Below are 16,202 nucleotides of genomic sequence, written 5' to 3' on the forward strand. Positions count from 1 at the left end.
CATCATCATCATCATCATCACACCATTGCCATCATCACCACCCCACCAGCATCATCATACCGTCCTGGGGTGACTCTGCAGACTTGGTCACAGCTATCATCTTTGTAGTGGGAGTCTGATCATGACAAACTTGGTGCAAGAAATTTATTGATTTTCCTATCAAAAGGACCTAAAAAGAAAAACATTCTGATTACTTTTATGTAAATTTAAAACGACTGCCCAAATCTACAAATATTCGTAAGCTACAAATTGGCTATTGATTGAAAACTAACAAGAGCATCTGCTAGAGTATGGAGCAAATTCTAGTAACTCAAAGATATACTGAACACATACTATGTTGATGTATTCAATTAACATGCACTTACTTCACCTCCAGAACATTAACAATCTCAAAACGCATGAAGTTTTAACTGAAAATTGGTTTTGTCACATAATCTAAGCATACATAGCCATAAAACATCAAAATCACAAAAATTTCTTCTAATCCTACCTTCCTAGACTGATCCATCGTAATAAACGAAGGAATCATCGATTTCCTCAAAGTATACTTGTCGTGCCACAGTCGATCTGTCTTAACTGTTGGATCTGATGCTACAAAAAACTGAAAGCAAAGGGGCATGGAAACGTTCAAGAGTGACATTTATGGCAAAATATTAACCAACAGCAACATCAAAGAGTAAGTTATTCTAGAAAGCCAAGTTCTCCAGACACAGGGAGTCTTACCCATTTATATAATAAAACTTGTATGAAACACAGAAATCTCTCTAAATTGAACTCTGTATTTCCTAAACTTTTAAAACTAAAGTATAACAAAAACAAGTTATATCTTCCTTGGAGACTCAGAATGTCCATTAGTGCCTCTGCAGCATAACACTGAGGCTTCCTGGACGGCACGGAACTCTTTCTCAGCAACAGTGCAGGCTTTTGGGGCTCCCCTCCCTCACAGGCAGCAGCTGTGTATCTCCTCCCATCAGTCTGCCTGCCCTTGCAGTCTCTCTTTTGCAGAGCCCCAAAGCCTGGTACACAGAGGTGCCCAGGCTGGCGTCCTCTGTTCACAAACAAGTCCCAAGCTCTGTGGGCAGACCTTGCTGTTCATGTACCCACGTGCACGAGGGGCCGACACCAGCCAGGTGGCACTGTAGAAGTGACCCCTGTGTGGTTCCCCCGGGAACCATCTGTGCTCAGGAGCTTTCTTCCTCACTGGCATGCAGCTCCCCTGCCCTGACCCTGACAGGCACCTACATCACTGCTGTTAGAAAGGAAACTGAGCAGTAAGGAGAGAATTCAATTGCTGTTGCTTCCAGTTTATCTGCCACTATAATGATGAAGCCATTCTCATTTTTCAGTCATATACCCTAATAGAATTGCGCTTTCATTTCTATAAACTTGTTTTATAAAAGCACAACTGCTGAATTGAAGTAGCTTTTAGTTTTTATAGACGATGCCAGGTTTCCTTTCCACATAGCTGTGTAGACTGACGCTCCCACAGGCAAGATGTCCTGTTTTTGCATCCTGGCTCGTTTTAGATTTTGCCAGTTAGGTGGAATCATGGTTATCCTATATTGCTGTCATTAACCAAAAATGAAGCCGAGCATATTTTCATAGTTCTAACTGCCATTTGCTTTTCTTCTTCTGTGAATGGTCTTTTCATGCCCTTGGCCCATCTTTCTATTCATTTTGTTCTCTCATCAATATACAAAAATTCTTTGTACATTAGGAATAGTGACCATTTGTGAATCATTAAATATTAAAGATTTAATTTTTCCAAGTTAATTATTTGCCATTGTTTATAATATGGTCCATATTTTAGTTCTGATCTATTTTTTGTTATATACAGATAAATGTCAAGTCTTCCTTTATGGTTTCTGAGTTTCCTGTCTTCCTAAGATCTTCCCATTCCTAGATTATGAAAATATTGTCCATCATGTTTTCAGTATTTCTAGAGTTATTTTTATTACCTAGATCTTTTTTCTTTTTGAGACCATAGGGTCTCACTCTATGGCCCAGGCTGCAGTGCACTGGCATGATCTTGGCTCACTGCAATGTCTGCCTCCCCAGCTCAAGCCATCCTCCCACCTCAGCCTCCCAAGTAACTGGGACCACAGGAGCACACCACCATGCCCGGCTAATTTTTTGTATTTTTGGTAGAGACAGGGTTTCACCATGTTGCCCGGGCTGGTCTCAAACTCCTGAGCTCAAGCAATCTGCCTGCCTCAGCCTCCCAAAGTGCTGGGATTGATTACAAGCAGGAGCCACCATGCCCGGCCTATTACCTGGATCTTTAATTCCTCTGGAACTTGGTATAATCCTGGCACACAGTATGTTATAAGGGGGAAGTCGACGTTTTCTCCTGGATGGCATTTTTTTCTTTACTGGCCGAGCCAGCCCCATTTAATGAATACACCATCCTTTCCTCTGAGCTAAGGATGCCTCATCAGGAATTGTTAATATCACCATAATTAATTATATCAACAGATTAAAAGAGGAAATCATTTGACTATATCAAAAAACACTGAGGAAGCATCTGATAATGCCTCTATTTACATTCTCCGATGATGACCAACTCGTTTTTTATGATCATGAGAGCGTGGATTTAAGCATATCCAGTGCTTCCTCCATCACAGTTATGCTCTTCCTGGGGCTCCCCATCTCCTATGTGGGGAGGGGGAGCCTCTTCCAGCCGCTCCTGAGTCCTTCACACTGGACCCAAGTGGTCTGCCCTGCTTTTCTGCTATAGACGGTGCTCCAGGCTTAGCTCTGTTTCTCCCAATACCTAGAATCAGCCACTTCTCCAAGGAGCTCTACTTCCTTTGAGGGAGAAATGGCACCGGGACCATGACCTCAGCACTTGGCAGTGTTTTCAATTAAAAGCCGGAAGGCCTAAGACTCGGCACTGCCCTATGATGCATGGCAGCTGAGTTCTCCAGTCAGACTGTAAAACACATTTCAGTCATATCACACCCAAAGTGCCTTTTTGGTGATCTTTCCATAAATCCCAAATATCTTTAAAAATTACATAGCAATACAAAATTAACGATCTCTTAGCAAAATGTAATGGTCAAAAGTAACCCAAGAAGCAAGAGAGAGGAGACCCTGAAAACAGTATCTTCAGAAGCAACTGGAAATATAAAATGCTATCATTAAGGAACAGGGCTACTAACACTTTTTAAGACATAATTCTTAGGTTGCTTAACGTACTCTAGGCGACAGAAATACACGTAGGATGGCCTCAGTTGATTTCATGAAACTGGCATAACACTAGCACATGTGATTAGAAAAATACCAAAAATATTACAGGACAGTCTCATTTGTGAATATGAATAAACTCTGAATAAAATGTTATAGTTGCATTACTGGAATAAAATATTCTTCATCAGCATATATTATACTTATATGCTATGCTAAATGTCTTAAAAATAAGGGAATATATAAATGAATTACAAAATATTACCATGTAGTCATTAAAAATAGATTGTTCTTAACTACCACAGCCCTTTCCAATAATCTGATGAGAAGTATAGTTCTTCCCAGGAAAAAATCGCATATACAGCTGACCCTTGAATCACACCAATTTGAACTGTGTGGGTCCACTTATAGGTGGATGTTTTCCAACCAAAGGCACACACAGAAACACAGCATCCTCGGGGTGTGAAACTCACTCGTATGGGAGGCCCGCTTTCTCAACCCACAGGTTCCATGGGGTCGACTGCGGGACATGAGTATGTGTGGATTTTGGTATCCACAGGGGTCCTAGAACCAATTCCCCTTGTATACCACAGGAAGATTATATTCACAAAATAGAGTTTCAGAGATCATTTTAATAAGCCTTGGTGTCAAAAAAAAAAAATTTAATGGCATAAAATAATGTTATTTACTTCAACAAGTTGACAAAATACTATGCATACGATACACACAAATACACAGAAAAAATCAGTATATACAAATATTAACAGAATGAGTCTGGTCCTGACAGGGTTACTGGAAAATTTTAACTTTATCTTCTGTATGTGCTTATGTGATCAACATTGTTTAAACTGCAAATATTTTTCTATTAGAAAAAAAAACACTGTTTAATAAAAGAATCAAGTAATTCTAGCCAACTACTGAACACATGCTACCAGTAAATTGTTGTTGCTTTTTTTAAGTAACATCATTTTCCCAGGGCAACCAACTAAAAATGAATTTTTTTCTTTCACAGAAATCTACTTCCAACAGTAAGTATTTCAGGAAACAAAATTCTAATGATGTCAAGATCTTCTATTTGATCCTTTTAAGGGCTAGACAGTATCAATTATGTACAGCCAATCTCCTGCATAAGTAGGCACATGAATAAGTGCCAACATTTTTATGACCATAGGGAAGAGGCTGCTACGTTTATTTTCAACTAAAATGTCTTATCTTTAAGTATCAATTTAAATGACTGAAGCATTCACTGATCTATTTTAGCCTTTTGTGATCTATATTACCCTTCAGGGGTAAACAGCAGTACTATCACGGAGGCGTCACCACCTTAACATAGACTTAAATTGTCCATGACAGAAATAAGCCCCCGTGAGTGATCTCGGCAGCGACGAAGTCACCGTGCTCATGCTGGGACTGCTCTGTAGCTTGCCACGCTATAGATTAGATTAACTGCATATAAATTGTATGTCTGTTATTCAGTTAGACAGAAGAGCTCGTTTCTACAGACAACACACTAATTTATCCTAATAGTCGGAGTACAGCCGGATTTTTATCAGTATGAACAATAAAGAAAACTTAATTTAAACCATAAAAAACCTCACGCAATTCAGGCACGTTTAGAAGTTATGAAAGCACTGCTTCATCTAAGGGCAAAGGAGCACGCAATCACCCCAGCAGCAAATATCTCGTAGCAAGCAGAGAGCTTGGGTACGCTTTAGAATATAATTAATTCTGTGAAAAATACAGAGTTATAGAGGGAAAAAAACCAAGGTCAGAATATAATTGCGATACGCTTTTATTTTACTAAGGCATTTTCCACTCAAGGTTCTTTAATTTTCACCATTATGTCAAACGCAGAAAGAATTAAGAAAAAAAATAAAACATAATTGTACCATGATTTCTCATTAATTGCTGGACAAATGCCAAGGCCTCCCTACTAAAAACAGAAATGAAGAGGGTAATTTTCTTAGCAAGCAACTTCTGAGAATCAGATCCATTAATACAGACCATAAAAAATTCCAACTTCAACTTGCCAATCATGCAGGCAGCTACCAAGAGATTTCTCCTAAGGCCACACTTAGATACGATAAGATGGCAACTGGACCAGGGGAATGGGTAAATTGGTCAGGTTCTCTGTACAACAAAGTATAATTTACAAGGTAAACTTATAATTACAATATTTCAAGAGGTATGGCATAAAAATTCCAAAATAGTAAGATATTTTATATGGTAAACTTTTAAATTTCAGTAACACAGCAAGAGTGCTAAATAGATCCAGAGATATTCTGTCTTATCCATACTTTGTGGATCTTCAAATTCAAGAATGTAGAGTTTTAGAATATTATCGCAGCATTTAAGTAAACATTTGAATCAAGTCTGGAAATCTAATTTTGAAAGCAAGTTTAATTTTAACTTGATCCATCTTTTCTTGCTGCTAGTTGAAGCCCCTAATCTTTACTATCCAAAGGGCAAATGGAAACTGAGTGGTTTTGCCTGTAACTTGAATATATTGGCATAACTCGTTTACCTTAAGTTTACGGGGGAAGAAGCAAGGTTAGCTACAGAAAGGACTCACCATGCAGCTTCTCTAGACAGTGGTAACACAATGGAAAAACTTGGTTTTATTTTACAGTACCTACATTTAAGAGCAAAAAATATAAACTTTTTCCCCAAATGCTGAAAGTGCTTTCCAACTTAATCATTCGGAATACCTTCCAAACTCTTATAGCCCTCTACTTTTGTCTGCCTTTGCAAATATACAAGATATAAATAAAATAAAAACAAAATAAAATTTAGATACCATTCTTAGCACTAGTGGGCTAAAAGTCTATATCCTTTTTATTGTTAAAAGGAAAAATCCCAGATGTTAGACTTAGAGGCAGCTTTTAATGACACCACGGCAGACATAGCAAAGCCCAGATGTCACCTGGAAGTTTTTCTGTCATCTTGCAGTTGCCAATCAGCCAAGCCCACAGGCAGCTGGGCAGAGAGGCAGTGCAGTGCTCAGCCTTGATCGGCACTCAAAGAGCTTCCAGGAAGGAAGACAGGAGAGAAAGCCTTCACACATGGAATGAGCTCTGCTGGGCCATCAACAGAGAGACCAAGAGATCCCTGAGACTGGCAGCAGCCCAATGCAAGGAAGTCCCTGAGGAATAGCAGTAGGGTCTGGACAGACACAGCCAAGAGGGAGACGCACTGCGTTCCCATTCAACAGGCATCTACCGACTCCTAGGCAGGAGGAACTGGAGGTCAAGGTGAATTCAGGCTTCGGGTCACTACAGAAGGTGCAGCTCTCACACCAGCACCATGCCCAGCCCATGCATCTCTCATGTTTGCAAAAGCCCAGGTCAAAGAAAAGCCCTGGGTCCTGTTCCAACTTGGGCTTCCCTTAACCAGGGCCACAGACAGACAGCACAGCAGGGGCCTGTGGACTTGGGAGGAAAAATAATCTCATCTTTATTTTCACTAACCTCACTAACCTCTATCTGAAATTTATCTTTTCCTTCAATTATAAATGTGACTAACAAACCACAGTACCCGTGCCTTTGTCAACAACAGGAACCATACATTTCACATCACATGTTAAGCTGTTGCAGGTGCTTTGAAATAGGCACTAATCCTTCTTAATGTGTTAAATTTTATTTATTTATTTAAAAAATAAGCCCGCATATTACCACATCACTGACTTGATATTCAGTTTGGACACACTAGATAAAGCAGAGTTCTAAGAGAATTTTTTTTTTTTTTAATTTTCTATTTCCATAGCTTTCGGGAAACAGGAGGTGTTTGGTTGCATGAGTAAGTTCATCTGTGAGATTTTGGTGCACCCGTCACCTGAGCAGTAAACACTGCACCCAACTTGTAGTCTTTCATCCCTCACTCCCTTCCCACCCTTTCCCTCCAAGGGAATTTCTTAGAGCCTGCACTACTGCAAAGAGGAGTGTGAGTGTGGAAGGGAGGTGAGTGTGCAGAGCTGGTGTGGAAGGAGGTGGCACTCTAAACTCAGCCGCATCCCATCACCTCAATTTTAGAACAAACTTTGCAGGTTCCCGCCCGACTCTGGGGGCTGCTGCAGGGAATCGGAGGGTGGACAGGCCAGGGGTCCTCAAGTTTCAGTGCACAGCAGAAACACCACGGGACTTCGGAAATCCTCATGCCCACATCAGTCCACATTAAAACTCCTGTGGCCGGGCGCAGTGGCTCACGCCTGTAATCCAAGCACTTTGGGAGGCCAAGGCGGGTGGATCACGAGGTCAGGAGATTGAGACCATCCTGGCTAACATGGTGAAACCCCGTCTCTACCAAAAATACAAAAAATTAGCCGGGCATGGTGGCAGGCACCTGTGGTCCCAGCTAATCGGCAGGCTGAGGCAGGAGAATGGCGTGAACCCGGGAGGCGGAGCTTGCAGTGAGTCGAGATTGCGCCACTGCACTCCAGCCTGGGCGACAGCAAGACTCTGTCTCAAAAAAAAAAAAAAAAAAACCCTCTTGCAAGGCCCCATGTGTGGCAAACAGATGTGCAGGCTGAGAGCTACAGAGCCCTACTTGGGCACAGCGACTCCATGGTGAACAGGAGCACCTCAACCTAGCAGGGTGGGCGAAGACCCGGGAAAGGAGCCACAGGAGCTACCGTAGCTGGCATCCCTCACCAAGCGTTTGTGTTTTCAGAACTTCTACATTTTTTTTTTATTGAGAGGAAATTCACATAATATAAAAGTCACCATTTTAAAGTGTGCAACTCGGTGGCTTTTCGTATATTCACAACGTGGTCGTGCAACCATTCCTATGATCTAACTCCAGAACATTTTCATCAGCCTGGAGAGAAACTCCGCATCCATTAAGCAGTCACTCATTCCTCTCTGCCTCCCCACCCCCAGTCCCTGACAACATTAACTACTTTCTATCTCTACACATTTGCCAATTCTGGACATTTCATACCAATTGAATCATACAATATATCGCCTTCTGTGTCTGGCTTATTTCACAGAGCACAATGTTCTCACGATTCATCCACACTGTAGCAAGTATCAGATTTTCATTTTTTTGTTAAGGCTGAACAATATTCCATTGTATGGATATACGTCATTTTATTATCAATTCACCAGTTGATGGACACTGGAGCTGTTTTCACTTTTGACTATTATAAATGACGCTGCTATGAATGTTCATGGACAAGTTTTTAGATGAATGCATGTTTTCATTTGTTTGGGTATATACCTAGAACTGTTGGGTCACATGGTAAATCCATATTTAATTTTTTTAGAAACTGCCAAACTGTTTTCCAGAGGGGCTGCACCATTCTGTCTTTCTACCAGCAACGATGCAGTTCCCAATTTCTCCAAATCCTTGCCAATACTTGTTATTTTCTGGCTGTTGGTTTGTTTTTGTTAACGAACCTAATGGCTGTGAAGTGGTATTTAATTGTGGTTTTGATCTGCATTTCCCTATAATGATAATCTTTTCCTGTGCTTACTGTCCATTTTTGTATCTTCTTTGGAGAAATATCTTCTCAAATCCTTTTTAAACTGGGTGATTTTTCTTGTTGAGTTGTGATAGTTCTTTATGTATTTGGGATGGGATACTAGACCATTATCAAGTAAGTGATTTGCAAATACTTTTCTCCCACTCTTTTTTTTTCACTTTCTCAAAAGTGCCCTTTAATGTACACAGTTTTTATTTTGATAAAGCCTGATTTACTTGTTCTCATTGTTCGTGCTTTTGGTGACATATCTAAGAAACTGCTGCCAAATCCATGGTCCCAAAAATTTACCACTATATTTTCTTCTAAGTTTTATAACTTTGGCCCTTAAATTTAGGTGTCTGGTCCATTTTGAGTTAATCTTTATATATGGTGTACGACAGAGATCCCAATGCATTCTTCTACATGTAGATATCCAGTTGTCCCGTTATCATTTGCTGAAAATGCTTTTTATCCCCACTGAGTCATCTTGGCACCTTTATTGAAAATCAATAAAAATGAAGATGTACTTCTGGGCTCTCGCTTCTAGCCCATTGACCCAGAGGTCTATCATTATGCCAGTATCACATTGTTTTGATTACCTTGCATTGTAGCATGTTTTAAAATCAGAAAGTTTGTTCAACTTTGTTGTTTTACAAGATTGTTTGGCCTCAGGGCCCCTTGTACTTCTTTGTGAACTTGAAGATCAGCTTTTCCATTTCTGCAAAGGCTGTTGGAATTTTGATAGACATTGCATTGAAAGTGTGGCTCGTGTTGGGGGAGTACTGCCATCTTAACAATATCAAACACTGAAAGTGTGTCTCCTGTTGGGGAAGCGCTGCCATCTTAGCAATATCAAATCTTCCATCCATAAGCACAGAATGTCTTTCCATTTATTTAGGCCTTTTTCATTTCTCTCAACAATGATCTATCCTTTTCAGAGTACAAGTCTTGCACTTCCTTGGTTAAATTTTTTACTATGTATTTAACTTATTTAAATGGTATTTTAAATGGAGTTATTTTCTTAATTTCATATTTGGATTATTCATTGAAAGTATATGGAACTATAACTGATTTTTTTGAGCTTGTATCCTGCCAATGTGGTGAACTTATACATTAGACAGCTATACATACACCTCTCTACCTGTATATAATCTTTATTATAAAGTATGTGTGGATTCTTTAGTTTTCTATAAATAAGACCAAGTATCTGTGAACAGAAATGGCTTTACTTTTTTTTGGAGACATGGTCTCACTCTGTCACCCAGACTGCAGTGGTACAATCATAGTTCACTACAGCCTCAACCTCTTGGGCTCAAATGATCCTCTGACCTCAGCCTCCCAAGAAGCTAGGACTACAGGTGTGCACCACTACACCTGGCTCATTTTTTTCTTAATCTGTTGTAGAGAGGAAGGTCTCGCTATGTTGCCCAGACTGGTCTCAAACTCTGACTGCAAGCCATCCTCCTGCCTTGGCCTCCCAAAATGCTGGGATTACGGCTGTGAGCCACTGCACCCAGCTGGTTTTACTTTTTCTTTTCCAATCTGGCTATCTGGATGCTTTTACCTTTTTCCTTTGAAAAAAAACAAAAAAAAAACAAAAAAACTTGACTAATTATCCTGGCCAGATATTAGCATCTCAACAATGCTAAAAGGAAGTGGTAAGAGTGAACATCCTTGTCTTGTTCCTGACCTTAGGAAGAAAGCATGGAATCTTTAAGCATGATGTTAGCTGTTACTGTTTCACAGATGCCCCTTATTAGTTATGTTCCTTTCTATTCCAAGTTTGACTGCTTTTTTATCATGAAAGGGTACTGAATCTCATCAAATGCTTTTTCAGCATCAGTTGAGTTGATCATTTTTCCTTTCACTGCCTTAGTAAGATGTCTTACATTGACTGACTTTGATTATATTGAGCTACCCTTGCATTCTTGGGATTAATCCCACTTGGCCATGGTGTACAATCCTTCTACTATGCTGATGAATTCTGTTTTCCAATATTTTACTGAGGATTTTTGCATCTATATTCCTAAGAAATACTGGTATGTAGTTTTTGTGTGTTGTATCATGTTGACTTCATAAAATGAGTTAAGAAGTATTCCGTCCTATTCTATTTTTTTAAGGAATCTGAGAAGGATTGCTGTTAATTCTTTAAATATTTGGTAGCACTCACCAGAGAAGCCATCGGCTCCTGCACTTTTCTTTGCTGAAGTTTCTTGATTACTGATTCAATCTCTTTACCTGTTACAGGTCTATTCAGGTTTTCTATTTCTTTGTGAATCAATTTTGGTAGTCCGTATGCTTCTAGGAACTCTCTCAAGTTTTCTCTCTCAAGAAATGTCTTGATTTCACCGTCATTTTTGAATGGGAATTCTGTTGGATACAGAATTCTTGAGTCATCATGGTTTTTCTTTCAGCCTTTTGAATGTATTCTCCCCTACCCTGTGGCCTCCACGGTTTCTGATGAGAAATCAGATATTCATCTTATTGAGGATCCCTTCTGTGTTATGGGTTTTCCCACCTGCACTTTGAAGATTTGCTCTGTCTCTCTACAGTTGGGTTATATAGGTTGAGTATCCCTAATCTCAAAATCTGAAATCCAGAATGCTCGAAAATCCAAAGCATCTTGGACACCAGCATGACACTGACAGGAAATGTTCATTGCAGTATTTCTGATATCAGATTTTCTGATTGGGGATGCTGAACATAAGTATAATGCAAGCATTCCAAAATCCATATTCCAAAACTTCCGGTACCAAGCATCTTAGATAAGAGATATTCAACCTAAATGTGTTTTGCTGTGGTGAGTTTATCCTACTTTTGAGAGTTTGCTGAGCCCCTTGAATGTGTAGATTAATGTTTCTCATCAAATTTGAGTCTCTTTGCTCTGTTCATTTTCCTTCCCTCTTTTAACTTTCTGTTCTCAGAATGGATGTTCTCAATTGACCTAAACTCAATTTGCTGACTTTCTTCTCCCTGCTCAAATCTGCTGTGGAGCCCCACTAGTGAGTTCATTCATTTCAGTAATTGTCCTTTTTAACTCCAGAATTTCTATTTGGCTCTTTTTTACAATTTCTATCTCTTTATTGATATTTTGCACTTTTATTATAAAAAAAAGCATTTTCTTATATAGATATACAATAAATTACTATGAGATGAATGATTATAAAGCTCAGTTACAGCTATTTAGTTAACCACACACTTGAAAAAATGCAATTTTACAACAAAGTTATGACTCCCATTAGGGAAACTGAGGAAAAAACCTATAGAGGAAACAAAGAGACAAAATTTCCACATTTTAATTACATAGTGATCAAACACACAATGTAACTGTCTAAATCACCAAATTCTTATGGTAAACATGTTATTAATATTTAGAGTAAATTAAAGAGAACCTTCCCAAAACTAATCAGAGACTTTAAATGGATATTTATAAATGTAGGGTCTAACAGAAAACAGAGATGTCAGAGAACTACAAACAAATCAGCGCCCACAGACATCTTAGGGACAGAAGATATTCAAATGTTATCCAATGTTCTCCTTAAAGTAGCAGCAGATATACTACACACTTCCTATTGGTCTGATGTAATCCTCACACATACACAAAGTCGCACCAGACAAGCACTATCATACACACATCTGGAAGATGGGGAAGGGAAGGCCCAGAGAGGCGAAGGTATTTGCCCAGGATACAGTCATCAGAACCTGAAGCCAACAGCCAGACCCAAATCAGACTTCAGAACCTAAGCTCTTGAGCTCTAACCCACAGAGATAAAGTAGTCAGATAAGTTACAATGAGATAAACCGGTAGGTGGTATAAGCCCACTGGTATTGCAGTACTAAACATAGCAGACCCATGGCAAAGAACACAATATACTTTATGTCAAGAAAGATTAATTTTAGCTCCATCAATCATAACGCATTTCTGAAAAAACCTACAAGCAAAATTAGTGAAGCAAACAAGAGTATCTCAGGTGTAAAGACGCATTTCTGAAAAAACCTACAAGCAAAATTAGTGAAGCAAACGAGTATCTCAGGTGTAAAGACCTATTTGGACAAAATGACCAGCAAATTTAAAAATTACAAGTCATGAACTTCCTAAAGCTCTATCTAATCTCAGACCCTAGGTACATGCGTCAGTAAATACAGAACCTTTAAAATAAAAAAAAGACAGGGATCATGACATCACTGTAGTAGCCTATCAGCATTCAGGTGGTCTTGGGAAAGGACACCTGGGAACGATGACATCAATGTAGTGGCCTGTGAGCATTCGGAAGGTCTTGGGAAAGGACACCTGGGAATGTTTTGCATTAATTCTTGCAACTTTTCTAAGTCTAAAATTAAATCAAAAGGAAAACATTTAAAAGTGAAAATCTTTGCCAATGAGGCAAGACCTGAGGTAAGTTCATTAATAATTTGAGATGCTGATTCGAATATTATACTCAATAGACATGCATTCTTTTTAAATAAATAAAACATGAACATTAGCCTTATACATATTCTAAGCAACAAGAGTTCTTCAAAAAAGTTTGCCAAATTTAAACCACACTAGTCTTAAGGGTCTGCTTTTGTCTCACCCCAATGAATCAAAGTTTAAACATATTAAAGAAAAAAGTACAGAGAAAAATCAATTTATCAGTTTTTGCCCAATTTCCTCTGCATTCCCTATCAACTCTTCAGTCCCATCATTACTATCACGAAAGGAAATGAATACACAGGCCTGAATAACACATAAGGCAGAGAATCAATAAAGAACTGGCGGTACCTTTAAGGACTCCTTTAAAAACACAGACAAATGGCCAGGTGTGGTGGCTCTTGCCTGTAATCCCAGCACTTTGGGAGGCCGAGGCGGGCAGATCACCTGAGGTCAGGAGTTCAAGACCAGCCTGGCCAACATGGTGAAATCCCGCCTCTACTAAAAATATGAAAATTAGCTGGGCGAGGTGGCACATGCCTGTAATCCCAACTATTCAGCAGACTAAGGCAGGAGAATCACTTGAACCCAGGAGGCGGAGGTTGCAGTGCACCAAGATGACACCACTGCATTCCAGCCTGGGTGCCAGAGCAAGACTCCATCTCAAAAAAAAAAAAAAACCACAGACAAATATAATGAATTGGTGGTTCAACTAAGGAGTACTTTAAAAACCTTGTTATGAAAAATATGCCAACTAAATTATTCTCAAGACAGAAATATCGCAAATTACAAATTAGGTACTAAAGTCAAAAAAGACAATTAGCCAGCTTGTGGCTTTGACTTTTATTCTAATTATTAGCAATATGTATCCTAATTGTATGAAAACTCAGACAATTCCCACTCCAATCTCTGAAGAAAACGAGGTTTATCAATTGATCAGCAATCATTAGAAAAGTTAAAATCGCCCAAATTCATACTATAACTGACATACTAACTATTGAACGAAGAGGATACAGATTCTTTAATTAAATAAAAAGGTAAACTTTCCTTTTATAATCCTAATTTTTAAAGATTGCCTTAAAATATCATCTTTTAGTTCTGAAGGGTACAATTATAATGGATAAGAAGATACACCTCAAAACTGAAAACAGTAACACACAGAACTTTTTATTTCCAGTGTACAAGCTGGTCAAAGTATTTCTCATAAATCTACATCACTAAGCATGGCTGAGAGTAACAAATCATAGTAGTATGAAAGGAACATACGTTCTGAAAATAAAACATTGATTTTTCATTTTCTTAACCACAGGATCACTTAGACTCCCATAAACTCATTAAATAACAAATGTTTTAAACGCAGATAACTTGGCTTATTGTGATAATGGTCAGGAGATTTAATATGCATTCTGAATAATCAATTGCACAGGTTTTTAAACAGCTTTCAAACCTCACCTCATCCTGTAATTATGGAATAACTGAACATAAATGCATTAAAAATGACAAGCCTCACTCTACCAAAGGAAACGCCTGTTACCTACATGTCCTTAGCACCTTACCATGGTGATAGATAAAAACTAAATAGTACAAGAATTTAAGTCTCCATTTAATCTTGAAAAATTAAGTCTAGAGCTTTGTCAATTGAATAATTTTATGATATTTTCCAGAAAGACCTAAAAATAAGGATTCAAATTTAAATGATGAATACCAAATATACCTCTATAGATGGCATGTATATGTATTTTAACATTGAACATTATATAAAATTTAAAATAAGAATTGAGCTACCTAGAGTGTCAGAGGTCAGTATAAAGTTTACCTTTAAGGAGAAGGGGACAACGACGGGTACACAACAGGGGTACTGATAAGTGCTATTTCTTGACTTGGATAGTGGCTTAATACAAATTGCATATAAAAAATTAAAAATATAAAATAACCTAGATTTAAACAAAAGGTACAGAGCTTAAGAGTGTAGGGCCAGGCGCGGTGGCTCACACTTGTAATTCCAGCACTTTGGGAGGCCGAGGCGGGCGGATCACGAGGTCAGGAGATCAAGACCATGGTGAAACCCCGTCTCTACTAAAAATACAAAAAAAATAGCCGGGCGTGGTGGTGGGCGCCTGTAGTCCCAGCTAACTCGGAGAGGCTGAGGCAGGAGAATGGCGTGAACCCGGGAGGCGGAGCTTGCAGTGAGCCGAGATTGCGCCACTGCACTCCAGCCTGGGCAACAAAGCGAGACTCCGTCTCACAAAAAAAAAAAAAAAAAAAATGCATCCCCACAACCCAGCAATCCCACCTCCCAGAACTCACCTTAGAGAAACTCATAAATACATGCAGGGAGACACATAAAAGGATATTCATTTTGATACTGTTCATAAGATTAAAAACTACAAAGAACATCATCTCCATCAATAGGACAGTGGCCAGATAAAAACAGATCTGTCCCTACTGTGAAATAACATGCAGTAATAAAGAAAAACTACACACACCATCGGGAAAGCGCTGCAAGACAGGCTGAGCAACTCGCCCAACGCAGATGCATACACGCCATGCCGCCCATGTGTTTCAAAAGCACACAGAGCACCAGAGAGACTTTCTGCCCCAACGCTTGCTTTAAAAACAACTTGTAACAGCACAAACAATAAATTAGAAAACAAATTGAACGTAATACAAACTTCATGCTTATTTGCAATTTCATCCATGAGAAACGGCAGGAGAACACACGCCACTGCAGCCAGCAGCGCCCACACAAGGCATACCTGTTTCAGATGGCCAGGGCTCCGCCACTTCCCACCACACACAGTCTGCGGTCCTGACAGCCCACTCCCACAAGCAAACGCCAGGGCTTTTCCAAGACCAATGTGATATTTATAGCAGTGCTTATGTATTTCTTAACCTTTAACGTGTAAAACTGTGCTACAACTTTTGTTAGATTCCTGACTTTCTGTTATTTTAATGTTACTGACAAAGCTTTTGAGTGTGGTGCCCTTCACCCTACCTTCCACCAAAAGCCCTATCATTTCTATCGTGTGATTTATTACACAACAGTGATTTTTAAGCAGCATATGCTGTTACAGAACTGACTATATTTCAATAGGTACATATACAACTAACTTGTTTCATTAAGCTGTTAGCACCAAAGTGAGTTTG

General features: G+C 39.2%; 1 protein-coding gene across 1 annotated transcript in view; it reads right to left on the reverse strand.

The window, feature by feature from the left end:
- Positions 1-16,202, reverse strand: part of TUBGCP3 (tubulin gamma complex component 3) — a 96,582-nt gene that overhangs the window by 39,358 nt on the left and 41,022 nt on the right. Inside the window, exons 12-13 of the mRNA XM_032151344.2 lie at positions 491-601; positions 61-169 (exon numbers count right to left, since the gene is read on the reverse strand). Coding sequence (XP_032007235.1) covers positions 61-169; positions 491-601 — 220 coding nt within the window. The remainder of the gene's footprint in view (positions 1-60; positions 170-490; positions 602-16,202) is intronic.

This window comes from Hylobates moloch, unplaced genomic scaffold (assembly GCF_009828535.3).
Source record: "Hylobates moloch isolate HMO894 unplaced genomic scaffold, HMol_V3 SCAFFOLD_4, whole genome shotgun sequence".
Taxonomy (NCBI): domain Eukaryota; kingdom Metazoa; phylum Chordata; class Mammalia; order Primates; family Hylobatidae; genus Hylobates; species Hylobates moloch.